The sequence below is a fragment of the Clarias gariepinus genome, chromosome 17 (genome assembly GCF_024256425.1).
Source record: "Clarias gariepinus isolate MV-2021 ecotype Netherlands chromosome 17, CGAR_prim_01v2, whole genome shotgun sequence".
NCBI classification, from domain to species: domain Eukaryota; kingdom Metazoa; phylum Chordata; class Actinopteri; order Siluriformes; family Clariidae; genus Clarias; species Clarias gariepinus.
Genome location: NC_071116.1, coordinates 9431869 through 9447194, shown reverse-complemented (window position 1 = coordinate 9447194; position 15326 = coordinate 9431869). Strand labels below are relative to the sequence as shown.

The 15326-nt window shown below is 38.6% G+C and overlaps 1 protein-coding gene across 2 annotated transcripts in view; it reads left to right on the top strand.

Annotated features, from left to right (window-relative positions):
* The window catches only part of rasgrf2a (Ras protein-specific guanine nucleotide-releasing factor 2a), a 45337-nt gene that overhangs the window by 8918 nt on the left and 21093 nt on the right, over positions 1 to 15326 (top strand). For both annotated transcript variants that reach the window (XM_053516500.1, XM_053516499.1), the window contains exons 2-11: positions 4556 to 4662; positions 5664 to 5811; positions 11554 to 11643; positions 11765 to 12018; positions 12161 to 12240; positions 12899 to 13092; positions 13197 to 13306; positions 13676 to 13794; positions 13946 to 14106; positions 14515 to 14581. In XM_053516500.1, the coding sequence (XP_053372475.1) occupies positions 4556 to 4662; positions 5664 to 5811; positions 11554 to 11643; positions 11765 to 12018; positions 12161 to 12240; positions 12899 to 13092; positions 13197 to 13306; positions 13676 to 13794; positions 13946 to 14106; positions 14515 to 14581 (1330 nt within the window). The remainder of the gene's footprint in view (positions 1 to 4555; positions 4663 to 5663; positions 5812 to 11553; positions 11644 to 11764; positions 12019 to 12160; positions 12241 to 12898; positions 13093 to 13196; positions 13307 to 13675; positions 13795 to 13945; positions 14107 to 14514; positions 14582 to 15326) is intronic.

The following is a 15326-nucleotide window of genomic DNA, read 5'->3' as shown; positions in this document are numbered from 1 at the left end:
TACTTATCTGTGTCTCTCATTCTAAGAAGAGACTGGTGAAGGTTTCCACAGAGAAGCCCAACCGCCAGCACTGCCGCCGCTGACCTGCGTAATGCATGCCTGAAGAAGATGGCACTGGGGCACTGAGGAAGAAGCTGGAGGTGACACTAAACAATAATGACTTTAGAGTACCCACAAACCACTTGACTTCCCTGTCTCACCAGGTCACTGAAGAGGTCAACTCTGGTGAAGAGCAACAATAGAATGGCACTGTTGGGGTACCAAGTACTTTTCTTTTTTTTATAGCCTCTCTTCTAAGAAAAGAGCAGATAGGCCAGGTGTGCACAACAGGTGCTAAAAAAGTGATCCTGGGGAATACTGCAGTACTCAGGAACTCCATCATAGTTCAGACCAATGCCTAGGGTTAGAGAGAAACACCAAGTCCTGGATATTAGCAAACAACTGATGCAGCCTACATCAGTCATTCGCTTATAGCTAAACCGGGAGTACTGTGATGGTGGATATAGCACAATTCACATGCATGGGAAGAAATTTGAGAACAAACCTCAACATACAGCACCAATTCAGCACCAGTGTCTGGAAAAGCAGAGGGAGGGGTGAGGCAGGGAACAGATAATCACTTATCCTCCAGGAGAAATCAACAGCCTACAAAAGACACAGCCTTCAGTGGCGCAACAGTGTACAAACTCAGTGCATGTTTGAACAAGCTCTCTCTATCTTCCCCTGCAGGACAGACAGTGACTCTGATGGGACTCTATACCTCCCATAGCAGCCATTATTTCTCCTTGACATTGATGGCCAGCAGCATCACAGAGAGCACTCCTACTCTACTGCAATGCACTGACTGTTCTTCACCTTGTTCCTAATTCCCTAGTTGTCTTCATATTTGAGCAATACAAGAACAAAAATTCTTTTTAGATTCTGATCTAATCTCGACACATGTCTGCAATGAAGCTCTAAACTACTACAAAAGAACCGAGCTTCAAAGTAATAAAAGGCATTCTAAAAGCAAATGGCTCATTGTAATTTGTTTGTTGGCCAGCTGCACTGAGGAGGCCTTTGATATGTGTGAACCACTCTGCATATTCATAGAACAGTTGTTTGTGGAGTCATTATAAGATTCATTATATCAAGTCCATCAAGCTACCATCATTCATCTGGAAAACAAAAATCAGATCAGTGTATTTTTTAAAGCATATCTGACACATTTTCATTACTGAATTGAATTATTGGATTAAAGCTTTTAAAGGCAAATAGAGCTGTTAGGCGTTTAGCATGGTCAAATTTGACCAAATCACAACAGCTATTATTAAGACAATCAATCTCTTTGATTGTACCTGTTAAAGATTTCGATTTCAAATGAAACATACTTGACAGAACTGGAAACAAGTTAAAATGTCTCAGGTTACCATGGAAATCGGGTTTCGTGTTATGCTGAAGTGGTCCTGTATTATTATTCCAGAAGCACTCACCATAAAATGTTACACAAGATATCCTACCCCCACCCCCATCCCACTAGTGAACTCTGGCCTCAGATGCAAAAATTGCATTCTTTGCATACAGTTTGCTGTAGATTATTCTGTATCAGTTTGTGAACAAAGCCCTGGAAAAAAAAAAAAACATTTACAAGGTGTTAACTTGACTAAGCTCTAAAAGACAAGTGCACATGCAAGTGCGTCCCTGCTATATAATGCACCACTACTTTACAAGTAATAGAAGCTTCCATGGTAGTATGTCGCCCCTGAACACAACCATTTGCAAACTCGAGAGGTCTCTGAGCATTGTACTGTAGGTATTTATATACACACACAGGAAGCACAAATATTAGTTCCCCTTTCAGGGAGTATACAGTGGTAGCAAATATAATTAAATACATAGATATAATTTAGTCAGATTCACACACACAGTATCAGGAGACATGATTGTGATGAGCAGTTGGAGTGGTGGATGTAAGGGAGATTGAGAAGTGTGTGTAAGGAGACAGTGATTCTATTGTTATCTTCCAGCTTAAACAAAGCCTGAGGCTGAGGAGAGTGCATTAAAAGCAGAGATGAGAAGCAAAGGCTGTTACATAAGTGCAGATATGCGCCTGCGCGCACGCACACACACACACACACACACACACACACACACACACACACACACACACACACACACACACACACCAGATGACCTGCTATGCAGTAAGAGAAGACAGAAAACCTTTAAGCTTAGGTTCCATACCATACATGTTTACACATACTCACACATTCACTCTCGACCTGTTGCATTAACACCCTTTTGGATTGCAAATCACACTATAATCCTTTAATGGAAAAGAGAATGTAAAAGAAAATCTCTCCTGTTTTTACATACAGTACATGTGCTGCAACACATCTACTTTAAGGAAAATATGTCAACAATGTTACTGCTGTGAGGCCTTGTTCTTCCCAAGCAAATATCTTCAGTATTACAGTTTTACAGTTGGTTATACTCTTCTCAATACTGTACTGTAAGCTCACCTTTTTAAAACTCTTTTCTCATTTTGCTTTACAAACATGCAGCTTGGTACATCAAGTCTACCGAAACACACACATGCATTCATTTGTTGCTCATAACAGAATAACCTAAAACCATAAAGAATGTGGCATTACCAGATGCATAATTGTATCTTTAATTAATCTTTTTCTTTACATACACCTACTTGCAAACTTGAGTACACCCCCCTAATTGCAGCAAACAATTTATCATATCTTCTCAAAGAAAAATACTATAGAAATGAAACTTGGATAAATTTTACAGTAGTCAATGTGCAGCTTGTATAACAGTATAGATTTACTGTTTTTTGAAAATAACTCGGCATACAGCCATTATTGTCAGAATAGCTGGCAACAAAAATGAGTACACCCTAAGTGATACATCTCTTAGTATGCAAAGTCACATGTCCTATTTATCATGTTCATGTGTTTGTCAGTGGCCATGTATGTCTTCAGACTTGAACCCTATTGAGCACCTGTGGGGCATTTTGGTGGCAAAGCGCCATGTGTCTAACATCCAGCAACTCTGTGATATCATTATGGAGGGGTGGAAGAGGATGCCATCAACAACATGGGCAGCTCTGGTGAATTCCATGCCCAGGAGGATTAAGGCTGTGCTAGATACCAATGGAGCTCACACAAAATATTGACACTTTGGAGACAGTTTTGACATGTTCACTTAGGGTGTACTAATTTTCATTGCCAGTTATTTAGACAATAAAGTCTGCATGTTGAGTTATTGTTAGAGGACAGTAAATCTGTACTGCTATACAAGCTGCACATTGACTACTCTAAAGTATATCTAATTTTTATTTCTAAGTTATTGTCCCTTGAGAAATATGAGGGGTGTACCCACTTTTGTGAGGGTGTACTCACTTTTGTGAAATACTGTAAACTCAACGCTCCAATACAAAAGAAAAAAAGCCTTGTTTTTACATATGCATTTGTAATACAATTCCAAAATACCAACATAAAGTGGAAACTTAAGAAAAAAAAATGAAGCAGCATTTCCAGAACTATACTATAAAATACTCCTTGTCCTCCTTGCCAGTCCTCTGGCTGGGGCCGTGGGGTGTCACTGTCACACCTTGCACCTGCAAAAAAAAAACTCTTTGAATGCTTAATCCATGCAATCTTCCACATATTTTGGTGAAATAGCATATTGTATCATATAATTGCAAATACTGGCATATTTCTCCCCACTTGTCCCAGGATATTGCTGAATACATTGGCTCGCCTCTTACAGTACCAGGAACATCCACTGTAGCTCTTTTCCCAAATTCTTACTGTGCTAAAATGTCATGACCAGGTTGAAACCAATTTTATTGATAAATGCAAACATGTGGGGTGTTTGCGTAGCCCCAGTTTCCAAAACAATCTAAAACAGACCCACAACACAAAACTGTTAAAATACCATAGGTAATATTGATGTGTGTGCTGTGGCCATGGGCCCTAAGGCAAAAGTAGAGGTACACACTGGACAGGGTGCCAATCCATCAAAGGGCCCATACATGCACACACTTTGGGCAATTTCAGAACGCTAATTAGCCCAAACTGCATATTTTTGGGAGGAAACTAGAGCACCCTAAGGAACCCACCAACACAGGGAGAACATTCAAGCTCCACGCGCATATAGGTGGGAATTAAACCTGGCTGGGAATCAAACTCAGACCCTGGAGGTGCAAGGCAACAGTATTAACCACTAAGCCACCTTTCAGCTGATGTATAGCTCATTTTGCTATATTTTAAACTCATCATTATGTCTAAAAAACATCAGAATTTTGCTGGCGGTTGAATTTTGAGAAAATGTTGCCAGTAAATGCACTTTGTGTCTAAGCAAAAAAAATTGTCCACAGTTTAGTCCAAATTAAATGCTGTTGTGCTAGGTGAAAATTTCAAAAAGTGTTACGATTTTATGCTCAGTATAAAATATATCAGTTAAGTCTTTTGACTATGGTTAATACCACTTGCATAGTTTTTATTGTATGACCAATGTGTGTTACAGTTACTGATGACTTTATTGTCTATCCCTTATTAAGCACTATTTCCTGGTCATCTTCGGCCATGACGGGCAGAAATCTCTGGAGTTGCGAACCGAAGAGGATACAGACTGTAATGAGTGGGTGGAAGCCATTCAGCAAGCCAGGTACAGCAGGAAATGAAATAATTTGTCAGATTTTTATGAGAAGGAAGCACCTTCAGCTTATGTAAGGTGCAGTCCCTGAACACTATACTACTTCAGATATACTGAAGCTGTTTTAGGAAATGCTGAAATGTTCTCATTAAGTGATGTGTCATTTCTGTGGTTGCAGTTTTTCTGTAAAAAAAAAGAACTTGAAGTTGTAAACTTTTTTAGTTCTTCACAAATGGAGATTTTTGATCCATATACTGTAAATCCCTACGTTTTACCCATAAATGTATCATCTTTAGTTTGGACAATAGTTTACTTTTAAGGTCCTCAATAACACTACCTAGGTTTGAAGTCTAGATCACTAATACAAAACCTTTTATTGTGAGCATAATTCATTCGGAAAGCATGCTTGTATATCAAAGCACTCGTATATCAAAGCGTATATCGTATATCAAATTTAAATAGGAAGAAATAATGGAAACTCCGCTTTGTTACACAGCCCAAAAATACTGCTTCTTTTTACATTTCCCAGGAAAAATTCCTCCCAAAGGCTGTTGTTGCAGCACAGTTACTAAAAAACAGTCACTACACTTGGACACAAAATAATTTTAAAAATCCTTTACGCATGAATGTTGACAAGTGATACACGCACACTGAGACTGAGCATTGAGAGAAAAACCATTGGCTCAGTTGTGATCACCTGATACTCGTATATCAAGACCTCACTCGTATAACAAGTTAAAATTTTGTAAAAAATTAGCAAAACACTCTAAGACCAAGTTACTTATCCAAGGTTCAACTGCATACATAAATAAAAAAAAACATTTATGTAGGGTTACATATTACCCTAAATATAAAGTAATATAAATATAAATAATTATAAATTTATAATATTCAACTGTAATAAAATGTTTACCATTAATACCAGAAATAGCATAATGTGCTGTAGTTTCAATAACTGCTTTTATTTTATTCAACTGTTTGTCTTTATCTTTCTATCAATATTTATTCTTCAGCTACTCTAATCTCATCATTGAGCGTGAAGTGCTTATGCAAAAGTACATCCACCTGGTCCAAATCATGGAGACAGAGAAGGTGGCTGCCAATCAACTTCGCACACAGCTTGAGGACCAGGATACAGAAATTGAAAGGCTCAAGGCTGAGGTAAAAAGTATCTTCATTAAATGAACATATGCCGTGCATTTTCCTCTGGCAGAATCAAGGAATGAGGTAGGATGTATGCGCTAACATACATATATAGGAATAAACCTTAACCTGGGTGGAAGCTTGATATGTGGTCTGATGGGGTTAGCATAGGGGCCAGGTCTGAACTGGACTGTCACTTGCCATAGTGATAGGGTTAGGCTGTTGGGCTGGGGCTTGGCCTGAAAAGTAGGCTGAGACCAAGGGATTGGAATTAGAACTAGGACTTTGGCACTGCCCTTATCTATGGCTAGGGCTCAAAGCTTAACAAACGCACTGGGCTGAGCTTTGACATGGGCACCGGGCCAAGGCTTGATGGGGACTCAGGTTTGAAACTTGCCACCAGGCTGAGATATAGGATGTATAGCAAAAGTCTTCAAATCCTGGGGTGGCACCAACACATTGTTCTCAAAGCTAGAGTGCATAGGCCTCCGAGTGGCGCAGTGGTAAAGCGCTCGCCCTATCATCCGGAGATCGCTGGTTCGAACCCCGGGTGTTGCTCTTTTCCTCTCACAGCCGGAGGCACAGAGAGAGCTGATTGGCCGAGCTCTCTCAGGGGGGAGGGATGAGAGGTACTTGTGCTTCCACATTAATCACGGCTCTACAGCCAATCAGGGGCGTCTGTGAGCTCGCGCACACGGAAGGAGCGGCTAGCGCTTTCCTCCGAGTGTGTTACTCCGCCCCTAATGGTGCGTGAGCGAGCAGTTCGAAAAGATGCGGTCGGCTCGCGTCACGTGGTTCGGAGGAAACACGGGATAGCTTTCGTCCTCCCGACTGAGTGGTTGTAGTAGCCTTGATGTGTGTGGGAGCCTCCTAGCGACGGGGAGTAATTGGCCACTACTAGATTGGGGAGAAAATCGGGGAATAAAAGAATTGGACAGGACTAAATTTATTTTAAAAAAAATTAAAAAAAAAAGCTAGAGTGCATAGCAAGTGTGACATCCTCAAAGCCAGGTAACACAGAGAGTACAGTATGCCATTCTCAAGGCTGAAATGCACTAAAAGTGTGATGAGCAATAAGGAGATCACAGTATTTTAAAAGGTTAGAGTGTATTTCCATGCATGACATTCTTGAAGTAAGGACGCTGAGAAGACACAGTAAAAGCGAACCAGTAGCGTCAGCAGAACATCCTCAGCTGAGAGTAGCACATGTAAAGCATGGCTGCAGCAGAGCATGGAATGACTGCTTACGGCATCACTCAGTCATAGCATGGCATGATTCATGTATAGCATAACATGATTGAGCATAATATGGCATGATTCTGGATCAACGGAGCATAAATCTGGGTCACCAGGCCATAACTTTGGCTCAACACAAAATTTTAAAAGAAAACAAAAAACGGATCTTATCTTGGTGGGACTTGGTGAGGGAGGTCTCCCTTGCTACTGTAGTTTTTGCAGCCCTAAATAGCAGGTTTTCTATTTAGATGCAGGGCTCAGCAGATGTCCAGCTAAACTGCTTGATGCTGAAAAGAGTGCAATTGTCAGAGCGCCATACTGCTGGCCATAGATTGGTTTGGTAAAGTGAGCCTCCTTACCATAGACACTTGCATTTTCTTTAATGTTGGTCTTTCATGTGATCACAAGCTTAGAGTCTGCCCAGTCAGGCTTCCATGAAGCACCATTGAGAAACTGACCTCTTGTCTGGCTTTGCTTAAGCTCTTCTTGCTACCAGTTTCACATTGGAACATGAGTTGAGAGCCTGCCTAGTCAAGTTTTCTCCATTGTTCTGTTCTGCCAGCAGTCTTAGAGAGTCTTAGGTCTTAGAGATCCCCCAAAAGCCAGATGATATACTTCTCATGCCTAAGGGTAAGTTGGACAAAATGTGTATGAATTAAAATTATTAGATAGATAGAAAAAACTTGGGAGGAACCAGACTCAACAGAAAACCCATTCTCATTTTGACGATAACAAATAGCAGGGATTAATCTGCAGTCGTACTGTATGTTGATGGCTGGAAGATTAACATAACAATTGATGTCTTTAAGTTAATATGGAGTCCAGTTTGTTACTGGTTGACTTTAGGAAAATCAGTCTCAGGTACTCAGAGAACAACTCAGAAAATGTTTACATCAGCCGAGGCCAGGACCGTCTTCATGGTAAAGTGGAACGGTCCCCAATTACCACACACATCCCAAGCAGACAACATGGGAACACCAGACGACATCTCCAACCAGAAGCGGGGCACCAGGACGAGTCAGACATGTCCAGAGGGCAGAGGGGGTCTGGATCACTGGCATCTCAGGAGCAACATGTGTAGCCCGACAGAGACAGACAGGGAGAGGGAGAGATAAAGGAAGAGAGGAGAGTAGTAGAGAAGGAGAGATAACAGTTAGGTATGGTCACAGTCACATATTGTATAAGGTGAATATATATTTAGTGCAGAGTGCAAGCAGAGACAACTATGACAGCATAACTTAAAGTAAGAACAAGAAGGAAACATAGAAATGAGGGCTTCCTGAGATATAAAGCAACCAATCACTTTATCGTGAGATCATTGAGTGATCAATGAGAGCGGGGAAGACAGCATCTGGAAACTGGAAACATACCAGTTCACCATAATACTCTACATCCATGAGTCCCCCAGAACTGCTCCTTTACCTAAAGCAAATCTATTTACAAAAAACCTTGGCTAAATAAATGTTTTTGGCCTAGACTTAAAATACTGAAACTGTGACTGAGTCCTGAACATTAATTGACACAGTAACTTTGGGGCGTTGTAAGAAAAAGTTCTACCTCCTGCTGTAGTTTTCATAATATGTGGTACTGACAAACAGCCTGCATCCTTTGATCGAAGTAGGCATGACGGATTGTAAAACACTAGCAGTTCACTCAGATACTGCTGACGAGACCATTAAATGCTTTATCCAACAAAAATAGTACTTTAAATGAAATTTCCAGCGGAATTTGTCTGGTATCCAGTGCAGTGTGGAAAAGTTAATGGTAATGTGCTTGTCTTGGATATGTGCATATCTTCTGGTTCTAGTAATGACTCTCGCTCGTAAATTTACACTGAATTTCATTCAGATTATCTCTCAAAATTATGAGCCTAAAGATTTATCCTGTTTTGGCATGCAATACAGGCTACTATTAGCAACATATTAGCTTCACAAACTAATTCAACAAACAGTAACTTTAAAAGCATGGCCCAGTTTTGATCTGCTGTGCCCAAGTAAAATCGTATGTTCCAATTTTAAGTGTCTATATTTGGCAGTGGATTATGTTAGATTGATAATAATGAAAAAGAATGTATTTTTTCTAATGCACAATGTTAAAGCAACACAGTTTATCACAAAATACAAATTGAGGTGCATCTTGTGGTCTGGGTCTGTACACCACAGTGCTCATCCATGCACAGCTGTGTGCATCTTGTTGCCAGTGACATGCAGCTAACAATGTATTGGCATGTAAAACAAGAATCATGACTAAGCTATTATAACAGAACGGGACTAGTAAGTTTTATAAATAATACTGATGATCTCATAGAAACTCTACTGGGGTTTTCACACCCAACAGTCTCTGGAGTTTGAATGAGTGAGTGTATACTTTATTTTAAAAGTCTGACTCAATTCATAAGATCATAGTTTGTTTGAAATCTCTTTGGCCGAAAAACGTTTTTACTATTTTCCTATTAGTGTGAAATGCAGAAAATGCAAATATACAGCAGTTTGAGCAGCAGCAATATGGCAGTAACAGTAAAAGTGTGTAAAGAAGGGAAGTCTGTATAGCACATTAGCATACATGCATTAGAGATTTAAGAAAAAAAATTGTGTTTGACTGGAGCCCTGTGGTTCAGACTTAAGTAATTCTCTGATTGTGTAAAGCTGCTTTGTGACAATTACAATTGTTAAAAGCGCTATACAAAAAAAAAAGGGATTGAATTGAATTGGCCCAGAAGAGCTTTATATCTAGCAACATCCCTGGTTGTCACATCAAATTATTTTATCTGCAAGATCTCATACAGGTTTTATGCCAGATGCCCTTCCTGTCTCAACTATTCTTTACAACATTGCTGAGGTTTTTGGCATTCTCTTATACACAGATCTTTTAAGGGCCCACCACAGCATTTCAGTTGAGTTCTGGACATTTCAGTTGAGTTCTGGCCATTTCAAAAACTTGATTCTATTATTATTTTTTTGCCATTCTAACGTAAATGAACTGGTGTGCTTCGGATCATTGTCCTGTTACATGAAGAAATTTTGACCAAGTTTTAACTGTTGGACAGATGGCATTTACTTAGACTTGCTTCTAGAATAATTTGGTAAACATAGCCCCGGGCATTTAGGCCAAACAGCTCCACTTTGATCTCATCTGCCCATATGACATTGTTCCAAAAGCCTTGTGGTTTGATCGCATGCAATTTTGATAACTTCAGTCATGCTTCCATGTTTTTTTTTAGACAGAAGAGGTTTCTCCTGGCACCTCTTCAAAGCAAACCGTACTTGTTCAGTTCTCTTCTAATTGTGCTATCATGAAGTTTAACATTTACCATGCTCAGTGAGGCCTGTAGGGGTTTTTCTTGTATTTCTCTGAGCATTGCACAGACTGACCTTGGGATAAACGACCACTCCTGGGAAGACTAGCAACTAGACAGCCTTGGACAGCCATGGCCAAAAACAATGAGAATGACACAAATATAATATATATATATATATATATTTTTTTTTAAGAATCTCCTGCTTCAGAGCTTTTAGATCTTTTTGTAAGATGTTACTTTGGTATACTTGCCCTACTGAAAGGTGCTGCAACATGTCACCGTTTCTTCACCTTTTTTTCTGGCTATTTTAAATAATTGGAAAGAGATTCAGCAGAGAAAATTACTTTACCCATATCTCAGTAGTCCTATCCCTGTACCATTTGCAGTATATCAGTCTGTCACTGAAGTTTTTACCTGGAGAGAAGCGGACACTTTGCTGCCCTTCTTGAGACCAGGTCATCCTCCAAAATAGTCTTCTCCTCACTGTGCATGCAAATGCACTCATCTGTCAGCTGCCCTTCCAGAGCAAGCTCTGCACTGGTGGTCTGCATATGGAGCCCCCAATTCTGCAGCTGAATCAACTGCTGCTTGCTGCACTTTCTATAAAATAAAAAATAATTATATATATATATAATTTTAATATTAAAGATAACTAATGGTGAAATCCATCTTGTAATCATATTATATTGATTCACAAGAATTTTAGTAGTATCTGTTTTTGTTATTTATCAGTTTCAGTGTACATTCAATAATTAATTTCTGTTGTGTGGAATTTCCACAGTAGCAGCAACAGGTATCCGGGGTGATTGCGTTACTAGGGTAATGCACCGAGGGAGTAATCTCTTGTTTAGGGGACGTTGCAGTAAATTAAAAATGGAGGAATAATGCATTCCCTCAACTTGGAGCAGGGAGTAGGGAGTATGGATTAAACTCCACTGTGGAACAGAATGGAGAATATGTACTTAAACAAAAAACACTAGGAAATGAAATCTGCATCAACATAAAAACACACAAAAAAAATGGCTAAAAAAAACATGCAGTGCCCTTCAAGGGACGACCTTGATAACCCGCCTTCAACCATTTACACATTTTGTAGTGTTGGCATCTTAAACTGACCTGGATTTATTTGGGATTATACATTTACTGTCCATCCTTATGGTACTTCTGTTTTGTACTTATTCACCTATTAAATTAACCCGATGAGTTTTGATTGTATTTGACCTTAGGTTGGGACCCTAAATAAATCTAAGGAAAAAATGTTGCCTTGCCTTACCAATCAAGAAGAAGATGATCCTGATATAAAGAAAATAAAGAAGGTCAGTAGTTTGACTATACTACAGATCCATCCATAATTAAACATAATTTTGTGAAAAACAATGTCAAAGACATAAAATCATTATGAATTTTGAGAGATAACTAATGGTATGCTTTCTACAGATACAAAGCTTTATGCGTGGCTGGCTTTGTCGGAGAAAGTGGAAGATCATTGTTCAAGACTACATCTGCTCACCCCATGCTGAAAGCATGAGGAAGAGGAACCAGATTGTTTTCAACATGTTGGAAGCAGAGACCGAATATGTCCTCCAGCTGTCCATCCTGGTGAACTGCTTTCTGAGGCCACTCAGGATGGCTGCCAGCTCCAAAAAACCCCCAATTGGCCATGATGATGTTAGCAGCATTTTCCTCAATAGGTATATATTCCATAATATATATTCCATAATATCACGGTAAAATATGCTTGTCTAATTTTATACTTAGTATAGCTTAAAATGTCCTTGCATTTATTTTTAAAAAACCACTAACTGTTTTTATCTAACTGTTTTTCTCCCCAAGTGAAACTATAATGTTTCTACATGAGATATTTCACCAAGGTTTAAAAGCAAGAATCGCCAACTGGCCAAGATTGGTTTTAGGTAAGTACCATTCACTATTTATGGATCTTTTTGCAGCCTGAGCACATATAATTTATTTATTTTATTTTTTTTACCAAATTAAGACTTAAACCAAATTGAAAGTAATCATGAAATTAAATATTACATAACATTAATTTGGTTAATTAATATAAAACAAAAAATAGTGATAATTATAGGATTTTATTACAGCACTATCAAATACACTACCCAATTCTTGTTTTTTTGTTATAAAGAATAGTTCTGCAGGCATCCTGTAAGACTCTTTTGACTCTCAAGTTTTTGTCTCTTACCTTCGGTTAGAAAGAATTTTGTTTGTTAAGCCAAACAGTAACTTATGAATCATTCAAGCATAAAAAACATTCTAACTTAAGGCATAAACCAGTGAGAAACAGGTGCAGATAAGGACAGATGATCAGGCTGGTGATTAGTAAACTGGTGACGAGAGGGAAAATAATGATGTTGTTTCATAAACAACTACTTTTTAAATTGCATTTACAAGGAATGAAGGCTAGATCAAGACCTTTACACAGTACTGTGTCTGCTACAGTAATTATATCAGCTATTCCATTACCTCCATTACTTCATGAACATGATTTAGGATTCACTACAATTTACAATTAATATATGTCTATTCAAAATCTTTTTTCTTACTTTTTAGCTGATCTTTTTGATATATTGTTGCCAATGTTAAACATCTATCAAGAATATGTACGGAACCACCAGTACAGTCTTCAGGTTCTAGCAAACTGTAAACAGAACCGGGACTTTGACAAGCTCCTGAAACAGTACGAGTCCAACGCGGCCTGTGAAGGCAGAATGCTGGAGACATTTCTGACCTACCCAATGTTTCAGGTACACATCTTTGAATTGTATTGTTTAAAAGAGACAACTTCTCTCTGTAAAATTTTTAAACGTATGTTCAAAGGATATGAATCTGAAATCTCACTGTGTTCCAGATTCCTCGATACATCATCACTTTGCATGAACTGCTTGCCCATACTCCCCATGAGCATGTAGAACGCAAGAGTCTGGATTTTGCCAAGTCAAAACTGGAGGAGCTGTCCAAGTATGCAAAAATATATATTTATGACAGATAAACATTCTTAATAATACGTAGGTAATTATTACACAGGTAATCAGGGTTTTCCAGTGTAAAAATCAGCTGATGAAATTAACCCTGGTTAATACCTGTCACTCTTATATAACTTGTTATATGTACCAAACACCAATACACGGCGTAAAATAAGGAAGGAAAAAAAAAATGTGTTGCAACAAGATGGTTTGGGTTATGCATGTCCCTTAAGTCTTAGCTATTATTATAATTGCTTATAATGATGATAAGAATTTTTAGGCGGGTTTTCAACCCGAAAGTGTAAGTATTCAGGTAATATCCAGTACATTGTTTTAGCTGCACAGATTTTGGTTTCATTTTCAGAATGATGCATGATGAAGTGAGTGACACGGAGAACATCCGTAAGAATCTCGCCATTGAGCGCATGATTGTGGAGGGCTGTGACATCCTCTTGGACACCAGCCAGACCTTTGTACGGCAAGGTGAATCACATAGAGCTGTGTCCTCTTTTCCAAAGGTTCTCCTACTTTTGCTTTAGCAATTTCTTTATCTGGAAAGTGCACACGATTATTATTTAGGTTAGATCCTATTCATTTTCCTCATTTTTCTCAAAAAGCTGTCTTGCTCTTTCAGGCTCCCTGATCCAGGTCCCTTCAGTGGAAAGAGGTAAACTGAGCAAAGTCCGCCTAGGAACACTGTCGCTGCGCAAAGAGGGTGAGCGCCAATGTTTCCTCTTCACCAAACACCTCCTGATCTGCACTCGCACCTCAAGCGGAAAGCTGCATTTGCTCAAAGTGAGTTACCTCATTTTCCCCTAAAATGTTTCTCTGTGTTTACATCATATCAATTCAGGTATTAAGTTGCACGCGTTAGTTTTGTGCAAAAACATTTTGGATTTAAAATGAGGCAAAGGATTCCTTCTTTTTTACTACATCATGAAATGATGCTATGATTTGATGTGATGGTTCACATTTATTTTTCATTTGAATATTTTAGGTAGCAAAAGATCTGGTGACATTTATCTTGTTTTGATTTTTAACATCACTGAAACCCAGAGTTTTAACAAGGGTGTGTAGACCTTTTCTATCCACTGTATGTAGGTACAGTACTGAGGAATGTAAGTCTAGACAAGTCTGTTTAGGGACATTTTAGGGTTAGAAGTATGGAAGTATGATGACAAAACATTTGCCTTCTTTTCTCAGCAAGGAGGCACTCTGTCTCTGATAGACTGTACCCTCATTGAAGAGCTAGATGCCAATGATGAAGACTGTAAGTACTCAGACAACCTTAAAGTTTAAGCTGACAAAGTTTAAGCTGTTTCATTTTGTGTAGATTTTCTTCGGTTTATTGGTCTTGTAGCAGACCGTCAGTACACATTACAGTTTACATTAAGTTATATTTACATCACATTGCATATTTTAGAACAAGAAACGTGTACTTCCCATGCTCAAATTAAAATCCTGGTACAGTAGAAGGTGATCTTGATCTTGCTAGTACAGCACACACAAAAAAAATGATTTTTTATTTTATACCGCAGGAATTTGCAGATTATTTTTAAGTTATTATTGAACAATGTATTATATCCTTCAGCCATTTTTGTTACAATTAATGTGGGAAAAAGAGCTTTCCTGTGGTTAAAAACTTACAGCTTTACCTCTGATACTCCTGCCAAAAGTAAATAAATATGTTTTATGTATGTACCATATGTTTATGGTTCTACTTTTCACTATAGATTTTGCTTTTTTCTTAAAAGGCGATTTTTTTTGTGTAGAGCATCCACCACACAAGCCCTGTTCAATTAGTTGTTATAAGAAGGTGCATTAATTAGTGATTTGAGTTAAACCTAACTCACATGTCAAAGTCGCCCTAACAGAAAATGAATCGTGTGGTTGTATAATCACTAATATAAAATCATTTCCAATGTGATATTTGTGGCATAAAAATAGTGTGAAACCTATATTTGTTCCTTGTGTTCCATTCAGTGCCTTCTTTGGGAGTACTGGATAGAAAAGTA